At 39.4% G+C, this 18,843-nt stretch overlaps 1 protein-coding gene across 5 annotated transcripts in view; it reads left to right on the top strand.

Moving 5' to 3' along the window:
• LNPK (lunapark, ER junction formation factor) overlaps positions 1 to 18,843 on the top strand; it is a 78,070-nt gene that overhangs the window by 20,645 nt on the left and 38,582 nt on the right. For 4 of the 5 annotated variants that reach the window (XM_065412895.1, XM_065412893.1, XM_065412894.1 and 1 more), the window contains 4 exons: positions 4,020 to 4,060; positions 9,835 to 9,918; positions 10,000 to 10,051; positions 18,290 to 18,514. In XM_065412895.1, coding sequence (XP_065268967.1) covers positions 4,020 to 4,060; positions 9,835 to 9,918; positions 10,000 to 10,051; positions 18,290 to 18,514 — 402 coding nt within the window. The remainder of the gene's footprint in view (positions 1 to 4,019; positions 4,061 to 9,834; positions 9,919 to 9,999; positions 10,052 to 18,289; positions 18,515 to 18,843) is intronic. The other variant, XM_065412897.1, reaches the window with a different exon arrangement.

Raw genomic sequence — 18,843 nt, 5'->3', positions numbered from 1 at the left:
TTCAATAAGGACAAATGCAAAGTACTCCACTTAGGAAGGAACAATCAGTTGCACACATACAAAATGGGAAATGACTGCCTAGGAAGGAGTACTGCGGAAAGGGATCTGGGGGTCATAGTGGATCACAAGCTAAATATGAGTCAACAGTGTAACGCTGTTGCAAAAAAAGCAAACATCATTCGGGGATGTATTAGCAGGAGTATTGTAAGAAAGACACAAGAAGTAATTCTTCTGCTTTACTCCGCGCTGATTAGGGCTCAACTGGAGTATTGTCCAGTTCTGGGCACCACATTTCAGGAAAGATGTGGACAAATTGGAGAAAGTCCAGAGAAGAGCAACAAAAATGACTAAAGGTTTAGAAAACATGACCTATGAGGAAAGAGTGAAAAAATGGGGTTTGTTTAGTCTGGAGAAGAGAAGACTGAGAGGGGACATAACAGTTTTCAAGTACATAAAAGGTTGTTACAAGGAGGAGGGAGAAAACTGTTCTTGTTAACTTCTGAGGATAGGACAAGAAACAATGGGCTTAAATTGCAGCAAGGGCGGTTTATGTTGGACATTAGGAAAAACTTTGTAACTGTCAGAGTGGTTAAGTACTGGAATAAATTGCCTAGGGAGGTTGTGGAATCTCCATCATTGAGGATTTTTAAGAGCAGGTTGGACAAATGCCTGTCAGGGATGGTATAAATAATGCTTAGTCCTGCCTTGAGTGCAGGGAACTGGACTAGATGACCTCTCGAGGTCCCTTCCAGTTCTATGATTCTATGTTTTAAAAATACTGCAGTGCTCATTGGGGCTGCAGTTGAAGACCACCGGGAAGTTGCACTTGGTGAAGAATGTAGCTGCTTGTCTGTTATATAGTATTAACCACTGGAACATTTTCCAATTGTTCAACTGTACTGGCATCATATTGCTTCTGGGTGCAGTTTGAGTTGTTGTCATTGATCTGTAGTCTTAAATGGTGTGGGCTATCTGGGAGGCTGCCTCTCTCTCGTAATTTGCTGTGGCAGTCAAATTCAGTAATGGTGTGTGTGACCATGGTGCCTGGAGGGGTCATATTGAGAATGCTTTCTCAGTGCAAACGGCAAGGAATAGGGCAGACAATCTCCAAAACTGGTGGTTTATTCTATAATTAGATTCACTAAGCCAGTAGCCAAATAGCTTCTGTAATATCACACTGGTTACCAAGAAGCCAAAATACAGTCCCCCTTTAAGCAATCCACCCTTTGGCTCCTATTCAGACAGCCCAGTCTAATATAGTGAGAGATTACTGAAAACTGTATTCACCATACTTAGTCCTACCAATTCCAGAAGACCGGACACATTGCCTGCCAGGTCAATGAATATTTCAGATCTCACCCAAATACATTCTTACAGCCAATCCTTATTAACTAGATCTAAGACTTATTACTAAAAGAAAAAAGAGAGTTCTATATAGTTCAATATACATACAAATGTGTATAAAAACCTTACGTTTGTTTCATAGCAGAGATGGTGAGAATGCTGATTTGTAAAGTCTTTCTGAAATCAATGTAAAAGGTTATAGTCCAATAGGCAGTCCAGGTGCAGAGTTTCCTTCTATGAGAATTCCAGGGTGAACCCAGAGTAAACCTGAAGGCCTTGGAGGTCTTGTGGCTTAGACTTTCCCTGTCAAAGTTTAAGCAGATGTGAGATGAAAAAGGATCAGGCCCAAAGCTTCCTTTATAGTTCTTTAGCAGGCTGATAGCCTCTTGACAGCAATCGTCACAGAAGGGCCTTCCTTCGATGAAGACTAGGTAATGTATATTGTTGCTTTGAAGCTAATCTTATGCTTCCTATGCATACATAGGTAACTATTTGTATTAATTAACATAGGGCAATTAACCATTCAGACTATCAAGGCAGTTCATTATGGCATAGACAGTGTAAGCTGAAGACAAAGTAAATAGTTTACTTCCTACAATATCTTCTATATTATATCTTTGGTCTTTGATTCAGTAGAATACAGTAACACGTCATTAAAAGATAGAAACAGGATTTTAGCATCTACAAACTAATTAAATCACATTGTTAAACTTCTAACAAGATATAGGTAAACACAGACAAATACAGTTAGTATCTACTCTTGATTCTCCAACAATACAGGCAAACATGTTAAAGATTCAAGTCTACTTAACATGGCTTTGATAACTATCTACAAGGAATGGCCCTTTTTACTATTCAGTGCCTCTTGTTAAGTTGTTATGGGTCACATACCAGTCCATAGTCTGTCAGTGTCACAGTGTGTGAGCAAACTGCCTTAATATTTAATCATTTGGGGGCTCTATGACTCTGGAAACTACTCCTCCCAGCTGGCCCAACAACAGTGGGTTTCTAGGCCTTGCACCATACCTATTGCTCTTTTCTGAGGACGAGGTTACTGGATTGGTGATAGCTGTCTCTTTGTATAAATTGTTTTAAATTATGTATGTATGCCCAATTAAATACATTTGTGGTGGATGTTATAAATTAACAAATAAAATATCTTTGCTTTGATGAAAGAAGCCTACTAAATCAGCAAGAATTGAAATGTCGTCTGAGAACACAAACACTAATGTAAACTCTTTTTTAAATTTTGAGTAACAATTCATAGATAATGCAACCTTATTCCAGTCTTCTTCTTTTATGAATTTGCGATGGCCTAAATAATAGTTATGTAATTCCATAATTTTAGTTTTTTTTTCACTATAGCCTTTTCTCGCTTTTGTACTATCTTTGTGAAAAACTGATGCTGCAAAATAAATTTTGAGCCCACAAAATGAGCTGTACCGAGCAAACTGTTAAATAACACTAAGGGAGGAAAAATAACTGTAAATACCTTTATATTTTTTTGCTTGTTAGAATGCATTGTTCACCTATAAAGGAGGTAGCAGAGAATTGGTAGTATCCAGGGAATTCATTCTGACTTATTACAGTGAGTTTTCCATAAGTACTGAACTACTAGTATTGACTTTCAGGAAAAATCCCACATGCATTTGACTGACTTTTTTTTTCTCTTAGAGATAAAGGTTAGATGTTGTGCTTGCTGGCTGTAACACTGTCCCTTCTATTCTGTAGTAATGAGATGATCTTCTGGTAGTCATATCTTCTCTTATAAAACTGGGATTTTGTTATATTTTGGAAATGCTGTCAGGATGAAATATATAGATCCCATTGATAAGTTTGGAAATAATCTAGTATTTGCAACTAGCATGCATGAGACTTGAATAAAATATATTAGATGGTGAGAGAGACAAACTTTGCTAAACACTAAAAATCATGGACCGAATAGAGACGCTGGATTTATGGCTTATTACAACAATCTGTAATACACTAACCCCTAACCCTCATGACTGGAGAATTGTTAACGGGCCACTTCACCTTGAATGGTCCCTTGAAATATGTGTTAATTCCTTATTCTAAACAATCTTTTCCATCTTGTATGCAGCTGTGACACTCTGAGTACATTTCCCAGACCTGAAGAAGAGCTCTAGGCAAGCTTGAAAGTTTGTCCCTCTTACCAACAGAAGTTGGTCCAGTAAAAGATATTAACCAACCTTGTCTCTTTAATATCATAGGACCAACACAGCTACAACAGCACTGTAGAAAGTGTATTAAACACGTGAATCTGGGAATCAAACAGCTGTATTAAAATTCAAACTAAAAGATTTTCTGTAGTCAACTGAATCAACATATTTAAGCAAACATTGCTATTGTTGCACCAATTTTAATATAGGTCAAAACAGGACTTGTGCTGTACTAGTTTGTTTAATTAAGTGGTGCTTTAAAAGGTTTTATAATTAAAACTTGAAACTGCCAATAGGTTTAGGTGGCTTATTTAAAACTCTTATGTGAGAATAAACTAAGCACAAGAAGGATTTGCTAACGTACTGGGATTACTTGGGGCCAGTGAATGAAAATATTGTTTGGCTCTCACAAGTGAGAAATATTCAATTAATCTATGCTGAAATATATTTATCACATTTTTAATATTAAAAACTAACATAAATCTTGTTTTTTAGGTGAAGCATTAGAAGAGCTAAAATCCCAAAAGAAAAAAATAGTGAGTAAATTTTTTTCAAATAAATCTATCGTTATATCCTGTTAAACATTCCCTCTACAGCTCTGCTAACTGAGATTGACTATAGAACATAAGGTGGGAAAGAAAGGAAACTATCTTTTTGTAATGTGTTTACAATTTGTAATTTGAGGTCTTGTCCCTCACCAAAAATAACCGAAATTGATTATTCCATTTGAAAATCAATCTCATTTTAGTTTATTTGGACGTCCCATCAAGCCAATGGTTTTGGGACTGTTGGATCAGTTTGTAGATCCATTTAATCAGGGATTGAAAAACTTTCCTGAAGCCCACTGGCATGAGGATTAAGCTGACTAGTCAAGGTGAAAAATATCTGTGCTGCTATGTCACTAAAACCACACCCCAATAATTTAAAAATACAGTACACAATTGTATTTAATTGTAATATCATTAATTAACTCTGTTAAAAAAAGTTACTTTTGTTATCTTATTTCCCTTTCTGGCTTTGTTCTATATTTTCTTTTCTGTAATAGATTATAGTGCATCTTTTCCTGCATTGCCTTGACAGTTTCTTCTTTTCCTTCTTTCTCCCTGCAGTGTTCTCTATCTCCTTCCTTTCATTTCCTCTTCTCCAAATCTCTCTTCCATACTTCATGTTTTTTTGTCTATCCTATCAGCCTCTCCCTCTCTGAGCTCATCCACTTTTTTATGTAGCTCTTCAAACAACACTTCCAAATAAGTTTGAAACTGGCACTCACAAGTACTTTGCTTCACCTGGATCAACACTTAATCTTAGTAGCCTGGATTTTGAGTTGAAAGAATTCTTAAAGCTCAGGAACTCTTTTTTTCATTACAATGGTGCAGTGTTGGGAACCATTCCACTCTGATTTATAATATGATACGGAAGATCTTCGTTCACTTATGCAAAAATTACACTTCATTCTCCTACCTTGTGCTATCAAGCATACACTTAAGTACTAATCATTTGGCTTTGGAAAGAGTCTGTCACTAGACTCCCTTCATAATTTGGTCCTCATGTATTTTACTCTCCAAGTTACTTAGAATCTTTTTGCTCCTGTGGACTTTATGTCCAAGGTATGGAGATGCTGTCTCAGCAGTACTTCTCTAACCTTAAACCTGTACGGTGACCCTCTTTTCAATTGCTCTCTACTATTTGAATTCTTCTAATATGGTCCGATTTGATATGACATCAGCCAGCGGGTGGCAGAACTAGAAGCCCCAAATCTTTTCTCCATATGTGTGTTATCTATAACTACAATAGTGTCCTTACAAAAATGCTTCCTTACCTTTTGGTAGCTTAATTCAACCAAATATGGAAATGAAACTGCCAAAGCTGTGCAGGAGTTGCGGGCTATGGCCTGTTAAGCTTTTCTCTCTCACATCAAGGGTCAGGATCTTTGCCCTAGTCTACACTGGGGGAGGGAGGGGTGTCGATCTAAGTTACGCAACTTCAGCTACGTGAATAACGTAGCTGAAGTCGACATACTTAGATCGACTTACCGTGGTGTCTTCACCGCGGTGAGTTGACTGCTGCCGCTCCCCCGTCGACTCTGCTTGCGCCTCTCGCAGCGCTGGTGTACAGGAGTCGACGGGAGAGGGCTCGGGGGTCGATTTATCGCGACTAGACATGATAAATTGATCCCCACTGGATTGATGGCTGCCCACCAATCTGGCGGGTAGTGTAGATATACCCTTCATGTTCTCATGGACAACACAGCATGAACAGGTAGCGTGGGTGAGACAGTCCTAGACAATACATCTCATAGAGGACTAAATTTATAGTGAACTGTGTTCACATTTAATCTGTAGAGTAAAATTAACAAAAAATTCATTTTAATTCCAAATGAATAAATTGGAGGCATTTTTGTCTGCTTGTTGATGGAAAGTCCACAAAAAAAGGCTAGATTTGTTCACTACACTGTTAGCTCAGATGATGATCTACTCAGAGTACAGACTGTTGTGGCCTAATGTATGCACTTTAGTTCCTATTTTAAATAAAGGATTGCTATATTAACTCTTATTTTTTATATACAAGATGTGAATTAATGTTGCAGCTCGGTGAACATACGATTCTTTTAGTTCTCCAACTGAACTACTTGGACCATTTGTGGTGGAATGGAATGTTAGCTGTTGGCATGGTGTGCTGCTGGTTCTCAAAATTTTCAGCTGCTAAATCAAATTTAAAAGCAGATTAAAATGTATTGATAATAATCCTTTTCCATATATGAAATTGATGTAGTTGCTACAGGAATTCTGTTGATTGCCAGTTGGAGAGCAGACCATCCATGCAATTATGAATAGGAGAGATTGTGGTCCTTGAGACCATCTCTTTAAGATATGCTTATCATGATGAAATAGTTTGAAAACCCCTGTTTGTAGGGTGGTATCAAGGTACATAGAGATTTCACTTATTTTGTGACTCTGGTTTTTGTGACTGAGAAGTTGGGCTGCTGCATTTTGTACAAATCGGATTTTCCATGTAGTCTCCACCTTTAGTCCTAAATGCACTTAATTACAGTAATCTAGCCTAAATGTGAAGTATATCTTTGTCTTAATTCTTATAAGAAAGGAAAAGCTGGCAGTGAATGGGATTTCTCACCAATGAGTTGCCATGTGGATGATCAGGAGGAGCCTGACTCTACTACCTTGATGAATGGAAGGTGAAGATGCCCTAGGGGAGAGAGGTCAATGTCTTGGTTAGCTCTTTGAAGTGCTTCGCTTCACTTCACCCATTGCTTCATTCTTGCATGGGTCAGTTGGAGTTAGTTGCAGTCTGTCCATGTGCTAATCTTTGGCAGACACTGATACCTTGGTGACACCATTGATTGCGCCTAACAGAAAAGGAGATGAAGTGGATGTCATAGCCATATTGTTGAAAATAGAACCTGTGACCTATTGTAGCTTCTCCAAGATGTCTTGTTACATTGAAAGGGAGGTGTGGAGAACATAGAATTACATGTGCGTGCTCTTGAAGATGAAGAGCAGCTGCCTTTCATGATGCTGGGTCCTGCTAGGATCTGGGGCAATTACTAATGGAATGTGTATAGAGAAATCAAGAAATAAAAGCTATTAGGTTTGACCTCTAACAAAATTTTCCTTTATATCCTTATATGTAACATTTACTTCTCATTGACTTCTTGCAAGATCCTCTGCAATATTTCATTTATTTTAGCACTATTTAGCACTACACTTCATATCTAGAGGGCTTGCAATGCAATTTATGCAGACAATACATTTCAGACACCATGCACAGGATAACTAGGTGAGAGTCTAATCTTAAAATGGTATAGAATTTATTTTATTTGGCAGATTGTCATTAACCGGCTGTAAGGAAAAAGCATCAGATCATTTGAATGGGGAATCCTTCTTGGTCCATAAAAAGATTGCAGTAGAGCCTTGTTAATCCAGACTTCTGTTAACTGCAGACTTGCACTGAAAGTGGACTTCCAGGTTTGTAGTCTACTGGAACCATGTAAAAACTTTACTAGGCAAATATTTTATGCTACCTATAAGCCACTGTGATGCTTTGGAGCAAGGCTGCTTACCTGTCGGTGCCCTGCTGATGTTGACGGGGGTCAGGGATAGGCTTTCATTGCTCACATACTATTTTTGTGGCAGTAGAGATCAAGAGACTGAAGGCAGGGAGGGCCTTGGAAAGGTATCCACCTTTCCCAGTGTCTTTTCAGCAATCTAGAGCTGCAGTGGCAATGCTCCCAGCAAGAGGTCTGAGTGAAGAAGGCTACTACAACCCTTTGACTGCATGGAGAGTCTGGGCTGTTTCTTCACCACCCCTCAGATCGACCCCTATTGCTCCCCAAAGGAAAGCAGAGGGGCATAATGAGAGAATATTACTTCCCCTTGGTGATGGGATAGTGGTAGTGTCTACTAGCTCTCATGGCTGGGTCAGTTTTACAGGAGAGCTGAAATAGTTGTGGAGCCTCTCCTAAGGTCATCTGCTGGAGGAAAATGGAAAAGGCCTTCTTGTGGTGCTGGCTACTTGCCTTCAGTTTCCTCTTCCCTTGTGTGGCTACCAAAGAGCAATGAAAACATGACACCCATCTTTTAACGGCTCTCCAGTAGCATGAACAGGAACAAGTAATTAGCCCAGTTTCAGGGCTTCTGAGTTGGGGGAGGAGCCAGAGGTTGACAAAGGTGCTCCTTCATTTGGCCTTCCTAAAGTGATTTGTCACCATAACTGGCTCCTTCCCAAGCTTCCTTTCCCAGATCTTTCAGCCACTTTGAGATTTCCCTTCTGGCCTCTCCTTCTCCTTAGAAATATTATTGAGGGATGTGTATTCTAGATCCTTATTTCTGATCTCATACTAAAGCTCCATTGCACTTTTTGCAAGGATGGTAGGCTAACCCCAATATCCTGCTCAAATTTCAGTTTAGGGAATTGCTTTTTACTTCCCTAATCATTTAGTGGTTTCAGTTGTGCTTAATGTACAATCTGGATAATATTTCATTTCCTGTCTTAAACCATTGCGAGTGTTGCTGTGAGCTGTTAAACAGATGCTGCATTTCCATTGTGAATGAAGTGAATTTTATTTACACATGTTCTGGGATCTATCTGGATAAGAAGGCACTATTATAGTTGTAAGCCATTATCACTAATCTGCAGGTGAGAAATGAAAATTGCAGCCATCCCACCCTCTACAAACTAGTGGTCCTGAAGTCTCAGTAAATTTATTTCTTAGCAGCGATAAATGATTGTTTGACAGAACTTACTTTTGTGACCACTGACCTTTTAAGTTACCAACTGTTCACACCAGCAACCAAACATAATATGAAACTGTAGTACTCTAAACAAAATATTATTTGATACCGGAATATCTGAGGAATAAGGTCGATCTAAGGCTCTGTAAAATACTTTATATTCACTGTACATATTAGCTATTTGTCATAACTATGCGTATCTGTGTTCTAAAGTTCAGCTTCCTCTGATGTTGGCTATTAACCGCTAAAAAGATACTTTACTAGTGATTACTTTTTTAATTAAGCCCATGTATTAGCTATAAAGCCACTTGAGTGCATTGTAAATAAAATGCTGTAATAATGAAGTGTTTTAATTATGCTCCCTAAAGTATGCATAATACTCAGTAAATTTTTATTTAAATTCTTAACATGTTCAGTTGTTTCTGAAAAGCAGTTTGAATGTAACCGTAAAGATGGAGTTTAGCCTTTAAAGTCACTTGAGCAAATTCCATGGCTGTTCTCCCAGTTAGTGAGTGTTCACAGCATTTGCAGCAAGCTAATTGCTTCTGCTAATAAATAATCTAAAATCGATGCTGACAGCAGTTAATTGGCACAGAGACTTTATTCTGTAAAGCACTTGGCTAACGACCTTCTTTAAATTAATAGCATTAAGTGCTATGAGGAAATAAATCTGAGGAATTGCCTGTCATTTGCTTGTCATGTCTAATAACTTCCAATAATGATAGCTGATAGATTTTTGCACATTCCATTATTGAAGTTGGTGCATGTAATTATTCTCCTCATTATATGTAAACAATTAACAATATTTGGTGTTTCCTTGCAATAAAGCAGTTGAGTACAAGTTAGAATTTTTTTTTTTTAAACTAGATTTTGTTTCCTTTGAATGCAGTTAATCAGAGTGGTTGAGCACAGTAATGCTTGGTTGGACTAGGCTTTGCACTTTTGCAAATTTTAATGTGATGCTTGTAAATAGAAAAATAAACATTTGAAATCTTCTTCTTCTTTTTTTTTTTTTTTTTTTTTAAGACGTCTGTCTTGACCTGTGAAACCTTTGTTTCTAGCTTGAAGAAGTAATGGAAAAGGAAACTTACAAGACTGCTAAATTAATTCTTGAAAGGTTTGATCCAGAATCTAAGAAGGCAAAGGTAGGAATCTGGTATCAATACTAATTTATTATAAAATGTTTTCTCGATGCTACACTTTTATAATATTACTATAATTGACAGGAGGTTGAACTGCCATCTGCTGGAGCATCTGGAACTCCAAGACCTGGACAAGGTACTAGCTCTGTGAAATTGCTGCTCTTAATGAAAGATCAGTATTTATAGCAACAAATTCCATTAGCGGAATCTGTCTTTTTTTTTTTTTTTTTAATGGGAATTGTGTGGTAAACTGGGATTACATTTTTGGGGGTATGGAGGGAATTGGTATTGGATTGTGCCTATTAGTTGCTCTTTATTTAGTAGTGGGTCTGTTATTTGATGAATTAATTTAATGCTTTTTCAGCCAGTTAAGTGTTTAATGCTGCTTGATGTTGATATAGTGTGAATCTGGCTCCAGAATGCATCTTGTGTATCTTCAGATGTGAGATTTTTCTGGGTGGCAATCCCTCAGAATACTAGTTTGCAGTCAAGAGTTTTGTTCAGAGTTTTTTATGTAATGACTGATTTGGATTTCCTACCGACTCATTTGTATTTTTCTTTACTTAGCCAAAACACTCCCAGGGTAATGTTTTAGAGATAAAAGTAAATTCAGAGATCACCTGAATATTTTATGGAGTACTAAAACCTGACGGTTCTTAACTGTTTTAGACCTTTCCATTTAAAGGTTGTACTACTATGCATGCTAGTGAAATAGAAAACGATTATGTATTAAAAATCATTAAGGAAAAGGTTTATGCTGAGAAACATGCACTCTCCCACCCCAAAAGAGAAGGGAAAATTTATCACATCAAGTGGAATGGCTCTAATTCAGAAATATGGGCTATAAACACACTAGTCTTTTTGGAAAACTTAAATTATTCTCCTGGTTAAAATTGATAACATTAAGTAAATATGAAATGCTACAATATTATTGCTACTATTTCAAATCTAAATGTGTCGTTGGATGAATATAACTGAAGATAGATTGCCCAGAATTTTTTTTTTTTTACGGACTAATTTGCTTTTAAAGCAAGTCAACTCAATGGGGCTGCACAGGGTCTAGTGTTCACTACAAGTAATTCTAGAATCAGAGGGATCTGATTTTCAATCACAGATTCATGTTTCCAGCTGAGCACATATAGGACTTGCCAAGCTCCCACATCTTTGGTTGCATGGTAGCCCTGACTGCTTTTGTGGGAGTCTGGTTGGAAGACTCCTACGTAGTCAAACCATTGTTTAGTTTTCATCCTTTTCCCACACTTGCTTGTGATCTGTTGTTTGGGAAGAAGGAAAGAGCTCGAGGAGGCCTAATTTTAAACCAGCCTGGCTATTGCAAGTCACTTTCTCACATGTCACAGCTTCTGGAATGCTGGTGGTGGTATTTGTACAACATGAAATAGATTATAATTTGCCACTAAAGCTGTTTGTATAATTCTCCTTCCAGTTGAATAAAATCCACTTTTTCTTTTGCTCAATCTTCCAAAATTATCATGATTTTTTTTTTACTAGCCCATCCTTGCTTACCGTTGTCGTGACAATGAGCAAGTTTTGCACAGTGTGCTGTTTTCACAAGCAGCCTTCTCCTTTGGTTTCCTGATGTCTTGGCAGCAGCCTTTGTCTTCTCTTCTGCACTATGTTTATCTGTCCTAATCATAGAGTTGTAGATTCTAACGCCAGAAGGGACCATTATGATCTTGTATTCTGATCTCCTGAATAACACCAGTCATAGAATTTCAGTGTGATTCCTGTCACAAGCCCTAACTTCTGTTTGAGCTACTGCATATCTTTTATCCTTTTAGTCCTCATTCTTTTTCTTGAGTTAGATCAGCAGATGCACCAGAGCTAGATCATCACTGCTCTCCTGAGCATTTGAGTAGTGCTGGGTGAAGAGTGAAGCTGCTTGGAAACATATTCCTAGTCTCTTTATAGGCATTGCTGCTCAAAGTGCTGTGTGAAAATTGGACTAGTTTGCTGTCAGCCCAGTATTAAATTTGTTAGTCTCTGATTTTCTTTAATAGATGTGTTTCACCTTATAGATCAGGCCATCAAGAAGAATATTGTTAGTTTCTCAAGTTTGGCTTGGGTAGTACAATTCAAAGTAGGTAGTAGCTCCGAGCCAAAACCAGTATCTGCTACTGGTTTATGCAGTATATAATTCACTATTGGTGCAACTAAATATCAATTTCAAATTGATCCATATGATAAATGTAAGTCAGCATGAATGTAATTAAATTAAATTAATGCAACATATTTAAATTATGTGCAAACCTTAATTAAGTTTTCTCTTCACTTAAACTGGTCAGAAGTGCAGTAGATATCAGAAACTCAATTATCATTTAAATGTCAATACTTGTGAATTCTGTCTCCTTGAAAAGAGGATAAGTAATGATGAAAGTGTGGCCAGATTGGTCTCAACTTTAATGTTGCACTCATGACAGATTTAAAAAAAGAAAATATTTGAATAGATGAAAATGGAAACTATCTATAAAGCTGAAGAGCTGTTTACTTCAAAGATCTAGTGGATCCACAATTGCATAGCAGTCATTTCTCTGGAGAAAAGAATTAGTCTAAATGTGTGGCAATAATGCAATGCCGATTGCTTTTTAAATAAATAGTTCTAGTCTTAAACAGTAGGATTAAAAACAATGAGGAGTCCGGTGACACCTTAAAGACTAACAGATTTATTTGGGCATAAGCTTTCGTGGGTAAACCCCCCCACTTCTTCAGATACATGGAGTGAAAATTACAGATGCAGGCATAAATATACTGACACATGAAGAGAAGGGAGTTGAGAATCAGTGTTAGCAAGGCCAGTTCAGTCAGGGTGGATGTGGTCCACTCCCAATAATTGAGGAGGAGGTAGCAATACTAAGAGAGTGGGAATGGACCACATCCACTCTGAATTGGCCTGCCTACTTGTCTGAGTACCACTCCACATGAGTGATTGCAGAATTTGGACCTAAGTGGCCTAGACCAAAAAATTAAATCAAGGCTGTCTTTTTGTGACCTAAAACAGATAATTCCCAATGCGGAATTTAGTTTTCATATAACTGGTTTGCACATATACCCAGAAGAAACTCAATTGATTAATTGCAAGATATTCAAATAAAGGAAAAAGTTTTGTAACTCTCTTCCATATTAAAAATGGGATCCAGGTGACACAATCATTCTATTAAATTGTGGCAGTTTTCTGGAAGTGTAGAAATTTGGAATTTGAATAAGTGCTCATGTAGTTCAGCCCTGATCAATTCCATTTTCAGAATAAGACTAGTTGAGGATATAGAATCCAGTCTGTCTTATAGTTCTGCTTCCTTCTGGCAGTTACCCTATATTTGGGTGTAGGTCTCACTACAGGCAAGAATATATGCCAACATGTGCTGTTTCCAGCCTAGTTGCCCAAATCCAGTTATTTGCTGGAACTGTTTATTAGTACTCTAGTTTCCTTTTTGTCCCTACTACTTCAGCAGAAAACACTTTTGCTTGACCAAACATATCACTGGCTCTTGAGCAGAAATATTCTGGTCCTTCTGGCACACAGGCCTAACATGTTACCATACTTATTCCTGGGGTAGAGGTAGTTCTCCTGCCAGAGTTCATCAATCTCATTCCTGTGTATCTGTATGATTGCCAGTGGAGTTGTAGACCACCCACTAAGGGGTGAACACTCCCAACCATTACTAGGTCTTCTGTTGAGACCAGTCTATTGCATGAGCCCCTTGAAGGGCAACTAAACTTAAAACCCAACATTAGGTAATTAGTAATATACCACTGAAAGATTTGACTTAATTCCAGATTGCTAGAATTTAGGCCTATCCATTTGATAGCTATTGAGCTTGTGAGCCTAAGAGTATTCATAATGGAAGTGTGTCCTTTTCTTAGTTGTAAATCTCAGAGCACCCAAAATTGAATGGCTAATGAAACATTTGTACTTTTAGAGAGTTGAAGCAGATTAGACATGTGAGAGAGCTTGTACTGGCACTGTCGGAGGCATACCTGTTTGCTGGACAAAGGGGACTCCTGCTTTTTTCCCAAGCATTAAATTACTTCATGATCTTTTAAGGTGAATGTGACTTGAATACTACAGCTACTAAAATATTCTCTTCTCCCAGTGGGAATGGTTTTCACTGAAATCAACAAACATTTGTGAAACCTTGCAGCAAAAATTGCCTATGGCATGTACTCTAGGAATAGAAAGATTCAGAGGTTTAGCAGAGAAGTGGTGATTGGTCTAAGATAGACATATAAGCATTGTCTACCCTGTTCTTGCTGACTGAGGTGCAGCTGATGAAAGCAGTCCTCAGATACACACACCACTGAAAATAGTATTTTTTTTTATTCTGTCTTTCTTTCTGTCTTTTCCATCCCCCTTCTGATGGCTTTGTCTGCAGGCTAAACAGCCCCTTTGTCCTCCCTAAGCCTGCAGACCACCACAAGAGCAGCAGAGCAGTGAAACTGCTTTAGCAAAAGAATTCTCCTCCTGCGCACCTTGTGCATTGTTTGACAGTCTCTCTATCCCAGATGCTTTTACTGCTTCCCTATCCCCAGCTATCAGTACTCCTCCCTCTTCTCCCTTCTTGCTTCTATTCTGCAAAACCTTTGGAGGTTGATAGGCTGAGCCCTAAACCCCTGGGACAGCACAAAGCAGAATGCAGTCCTGACAATAAGGGCCCCATTGACCTTGCTCTGCATATGTGGTGAAAAAATACTATCTGTGGCGAGAGATGAAGGACTGTATAGTGGAGGATGGTGAAAAAGATAATTACCAAAAAGAAGATTTGGACTAAGGAATGTAGAAGCAAGACAAAAGGTCACAGGCGGGGAAAGACTAAAAGAATGGGATAGAGAGATGGGAGAAGACTGAAATATGATACACGTGTACTTCATTTAGGATTTTACAAAGGAGATGTAGGAGGAATGGGAAGGTGGAGAGCTTAGTGGGAGAAGCATGTTTGGCACAGTTTATCCCTGGTAAATAATGGTTTATCACAGCTGTTTTTTCTAATGTCTGTTCTCAGTCTAGTCTCTTTAGCTTTTTTTGTCTCCACTCTTTAGAGGAGAGAGAGATCTTGCCATTCACTATGTACAGCAGGCACACTGTTACCTCTTGATCTAGACCTGCCCTTTTCTGTAAAAATTGTGTAACAAGGTGAAGAAGCACTTGAATGTAAAACATGGTTAAAATTAACTTAATTGCACCAACTTATAATAAAAATTATCAATACTTTCTAGAGCAGTCGGCCCCTATACCACCAATGAGGGTGAACAGAGTTCAGTTAACCTTTGGCCAGCACTGGAGGCTGACAAGTGTTGTTTAAGCCTATGTGTACACTTAAAATTCTTTAGCAGCACAGTTGCAGTGCTGCAATTACACCACTGTAATGCTTAAGTGTAGCCACTCACGCAGCGATGGGAGGGGTTCTCCCGTCTGCATAGGTAATCCATCTCTCCAAGAGTCGGTAACCAGGTCAATGGAAGAATTCTTCTGTGAATTTAGCGCTGTTTGCACCGGGGTTTAAATCAGCATAGCTACGTTCCTCAGAGGTGTGGATTTGTCACACCACTGAGCAGTGTAGCTGGGTCAACTTAATATTTTGAATGTAGAGCTGGCCTATGTTTAATTATTTGAATATACAGTAATCTGTGGAGTCTGAGGTTTTGCGGGACAATTCACTCCCTAAATATAACAAGTGGCCGGTTTTCCTTTGATCTCAGTTAACCCCTGACATAAATCTTCAAATAAGCTGTTGTCACCAAATTCACTAAAATTTATCAGTGTTGGTAACCAGGAAAACCATCAGAAAGAAAGTGCTTACAATGCACTTCATCAGTCATGCGCACGACTGGTTTAATTTTCATCTGGTGAACGCTGGTGTTCTGTGAGTTTCCCCACTTTGGAAGGGGGCTTAGTAAACTATTATCTGCTGATTTCATGTAAATATCCACCCTATTGCAGTGAGTTTATAGCAATAAATAAAGCTGGATTTTTTTTTTTAAATGTGTGATTCTGAAGACAGACAAGATATGTGAGGTAAAGTCTTTTATTGTACCAACTTCTCTTGGTGGAAGGGACAAGTCTTCACAGAGTTGTTCTTCGGGTCTGAGGAAGGGGACCAGAATGTCCAAGCTAAATACAAGGTGGGACATACTGTTAAGCACGAGGGGTTCACATGTAGTACTTAAAATAAAGTGGGAAATTAAGAGTTAGCAGGCAGTAAGGTGTGTTACAATTATAATGAGCCTTAAAACCAGTGTCTTTTTAGTCTGGTTTTTAGTGACTAGCAGAGTTATGAATTTAAGTTCTCAAGATCATCTTTGAAGGTGTTGAGCAGGTTTCCTTTGAGGATGAGGACTGAGAGGTCAGACATGGAGTGATGGCTTTGTGAAAAGTGTTCACCCACAGGGGTGTTTTTGTCTTTTTGTCATTTATCATTTTTTTGTGAGAGTTCATTTGAGAGCATAGTGAATGTCTGGTTTCACCCAAATTGTTTTTGTTGGGGGCATTTGATGCACTAGGGGAGATACATCACATGTTGTGAAAGGCATGTGGAGATATCATCAATGTATGTCAGGTATATCGTTGGTTTCATGGCACATTTTTCCAGTAATTTTTCCTTGGGGTGGCCCAGGAAGAAGTTGGCATACTGGTGAGCCATCCTACCAGGGCCGGCTCCAGGCACCAGCCCACCAAGCGTGTGCTTGGGGCGGCGCCTGGAGGGGGGCGGCGCGGCAGGGCGCTCCGGCCCAAGAGCGGGGCCGCGACTGGGCTCGCCGCCCTCCCCGCGGCGCTCCGGCCGCCGGGGAGAGCGGGGCCCCGGCTGGGCTCGCCGCCCTCCCCCCGGCGTTCCGGCCGGTCGGGGAGAGCGGAGAGCCGCAGCCTGGCTCTCCGCCCTCCTCCCGGCGCTCTGGCCGCCAGGGGCTCTCCGCCCTGCTCCCGGCGCTCTGGCTGCTGGGGGCTCTCCGCCCTCCCCCCAGCGCTCTGACCAGTCGGGGACTTTGGGCCCGCGGCCAGGCTCGGCGCCCTCCCCTGCCGCAATGCGGGGGGGGGGGGGGGGGAGTGCGCGGCCTAGGGCGGAAAAAAAGCCAGAGCTGGCCCTGCGTCCTACTGCCCATGGTTTGGATAATGTGAAATTGTTGTGGGGAAGGATGGAGTGAAGAAGTTTGTCATTGTGTTTAGGGTGGATTTCCAAGTGTTGTACATTATTTCGTAGGTATTTGAGACAGGCACTGATGCCTGAAGATGGTTGTGCCAGTGGTAATTAGGAACCAGTGGAGAGAGAATTGTGTGAGAGAAAAATGCTATTTCATTATTAAAGCTGTTCCTGACTTGTATCACTTTTTTGTTAACAAATTTCTGGATGGCTAAGTCAGCGGCTATTCAGTTTTGCCATAAATGGTTGTAACTGCCCAAAGCCCAATGCAGTACTCAAACAAAATTCCTATTGGTGTAAATGGGAGTTCTGTCTGAGTGAGGAGGATTGAAGAGGTCCCCTTAAATTGTTTGCCATATTGATGACCAGCCTATAATTCAGTCTAAGCATGCTTTTCTCTTTCTTAAAAAGGCAGGAAGGGAGCACCATAGTACATCATTCCCCCTCAATGCATTGTTGCTGCAATAACAAATCAAGCACACAATCAAAAAAAAATAGGGTGTTAGAGTAGGGTGGATGAAACTGGGCAAACTGAAATTATAGATTAAGACAAGAAGGGACCATTGGATTTTCTAATTTGGAAAATTAAGGGTGTGTACTGCCAATACTGCTGGGGAATTCAGACTGAATACTTTACCAGTTGCAGGCAAAATGACTTCAGTCAGTGTGTTCAGATTTTCTGTTTGAGTATAGCAAGTTAATTCTAGCAATTAATGTCTCATTTTGTACACTAAGATATGTATACTAAGCAATTACCTCTCTATTAGTGCACTTTTGGAGACACTTTGTTCCGAGTATATACCAGTTGTTAACCAAATGCTAGTATTAAAATATAGGATTGTGTATTTGATCAAACTGCTTGTACTGAAATGCATGCTTAATCAGAGTATGATTAGTCTTTGTAGTGTAGTCTTGTATACATTTATTTGACTTCCTATTTATTACTTCTCTTACTGATTAAAATACACCTCTACCTTGATATAACGCTGTCCTCGGGAGCCAAAAAATCTTACCGCGTTATAGGTGAAACCGTGTTATATCAAACTTGCTTTAATCCACCGGAGTGCACAGCCCCGCCCCTCTGGAGCGCTGCTTTACCGCGTTATATCAGAATTCGTGTTATATCGCGTCACGTTATATCGGGGTAGAGGTGTAGTAATACTTTGTTTTTGTTACTTGCAATATGGTATCGAATATTAAATTCAGTATGTACATGTTCCTGTCAGAAATTCGTCAGCGGACCCCAGCTCAAAGAAATGTCTCTGCAGCCACCCCAGTAAGTCCTAAACAGGGATCTCCCAAAGTTCCAGGTCCACTAGCAGCATCTCCTGGTCTGCAAAGGGACGCTTCAGCTCCTGGTGGACCTCCAGAAAGAACCGTTGCACCAGCCTTACAGTCAAATGTGTTACCAAGACGTCCTGGATCCCCTGCTACTTCAATGCCTGGAATGGGTAAACAGAGCACTTAATGTTATTTACAGTTTATATTGTTTTCTCTGGTTACCAATAAAACAGGCCATTTTCAGACAGTATGGAAATGGCATTTCATTTGGAAATAGCAGAGCAGTTATCTGATTAAGCAGGAGTTCCATATTCAATTAGCCATAACTCTTTACAGCTGGCACCTTGTGATACTGAAACCTATTGCCTGAGCTCATTTAACTGTTATGGCTTCTTTGTTTAAATGGCAATAAAACTTTGCAGTATTCTGTAGTCAACAGTATAACATACCTTTTTATGTTCATGGTTTAGGAAAGCTCTAGATTTTGTATAAATCAGGT

This window comes from Emys orbicularis, chromosome 11, assembly GCF_028017835.1.
Source record: "Emys orbicularis isolate rEmyOrb1 chromosome 11, rEmyOrb1.hap1, whole genome shotgun sequence".
Classification (NCBI taxonomy): Eukaryota; Metazoa; Chordata; order Testudines; family Emydidae; genus Emys; species Emys orbicularis.
The sequence above is the reverse complement of the archived record's forward strand: the minus strand, read 5'-3'. Positions and strand labels throughout refer to the sequence as shown.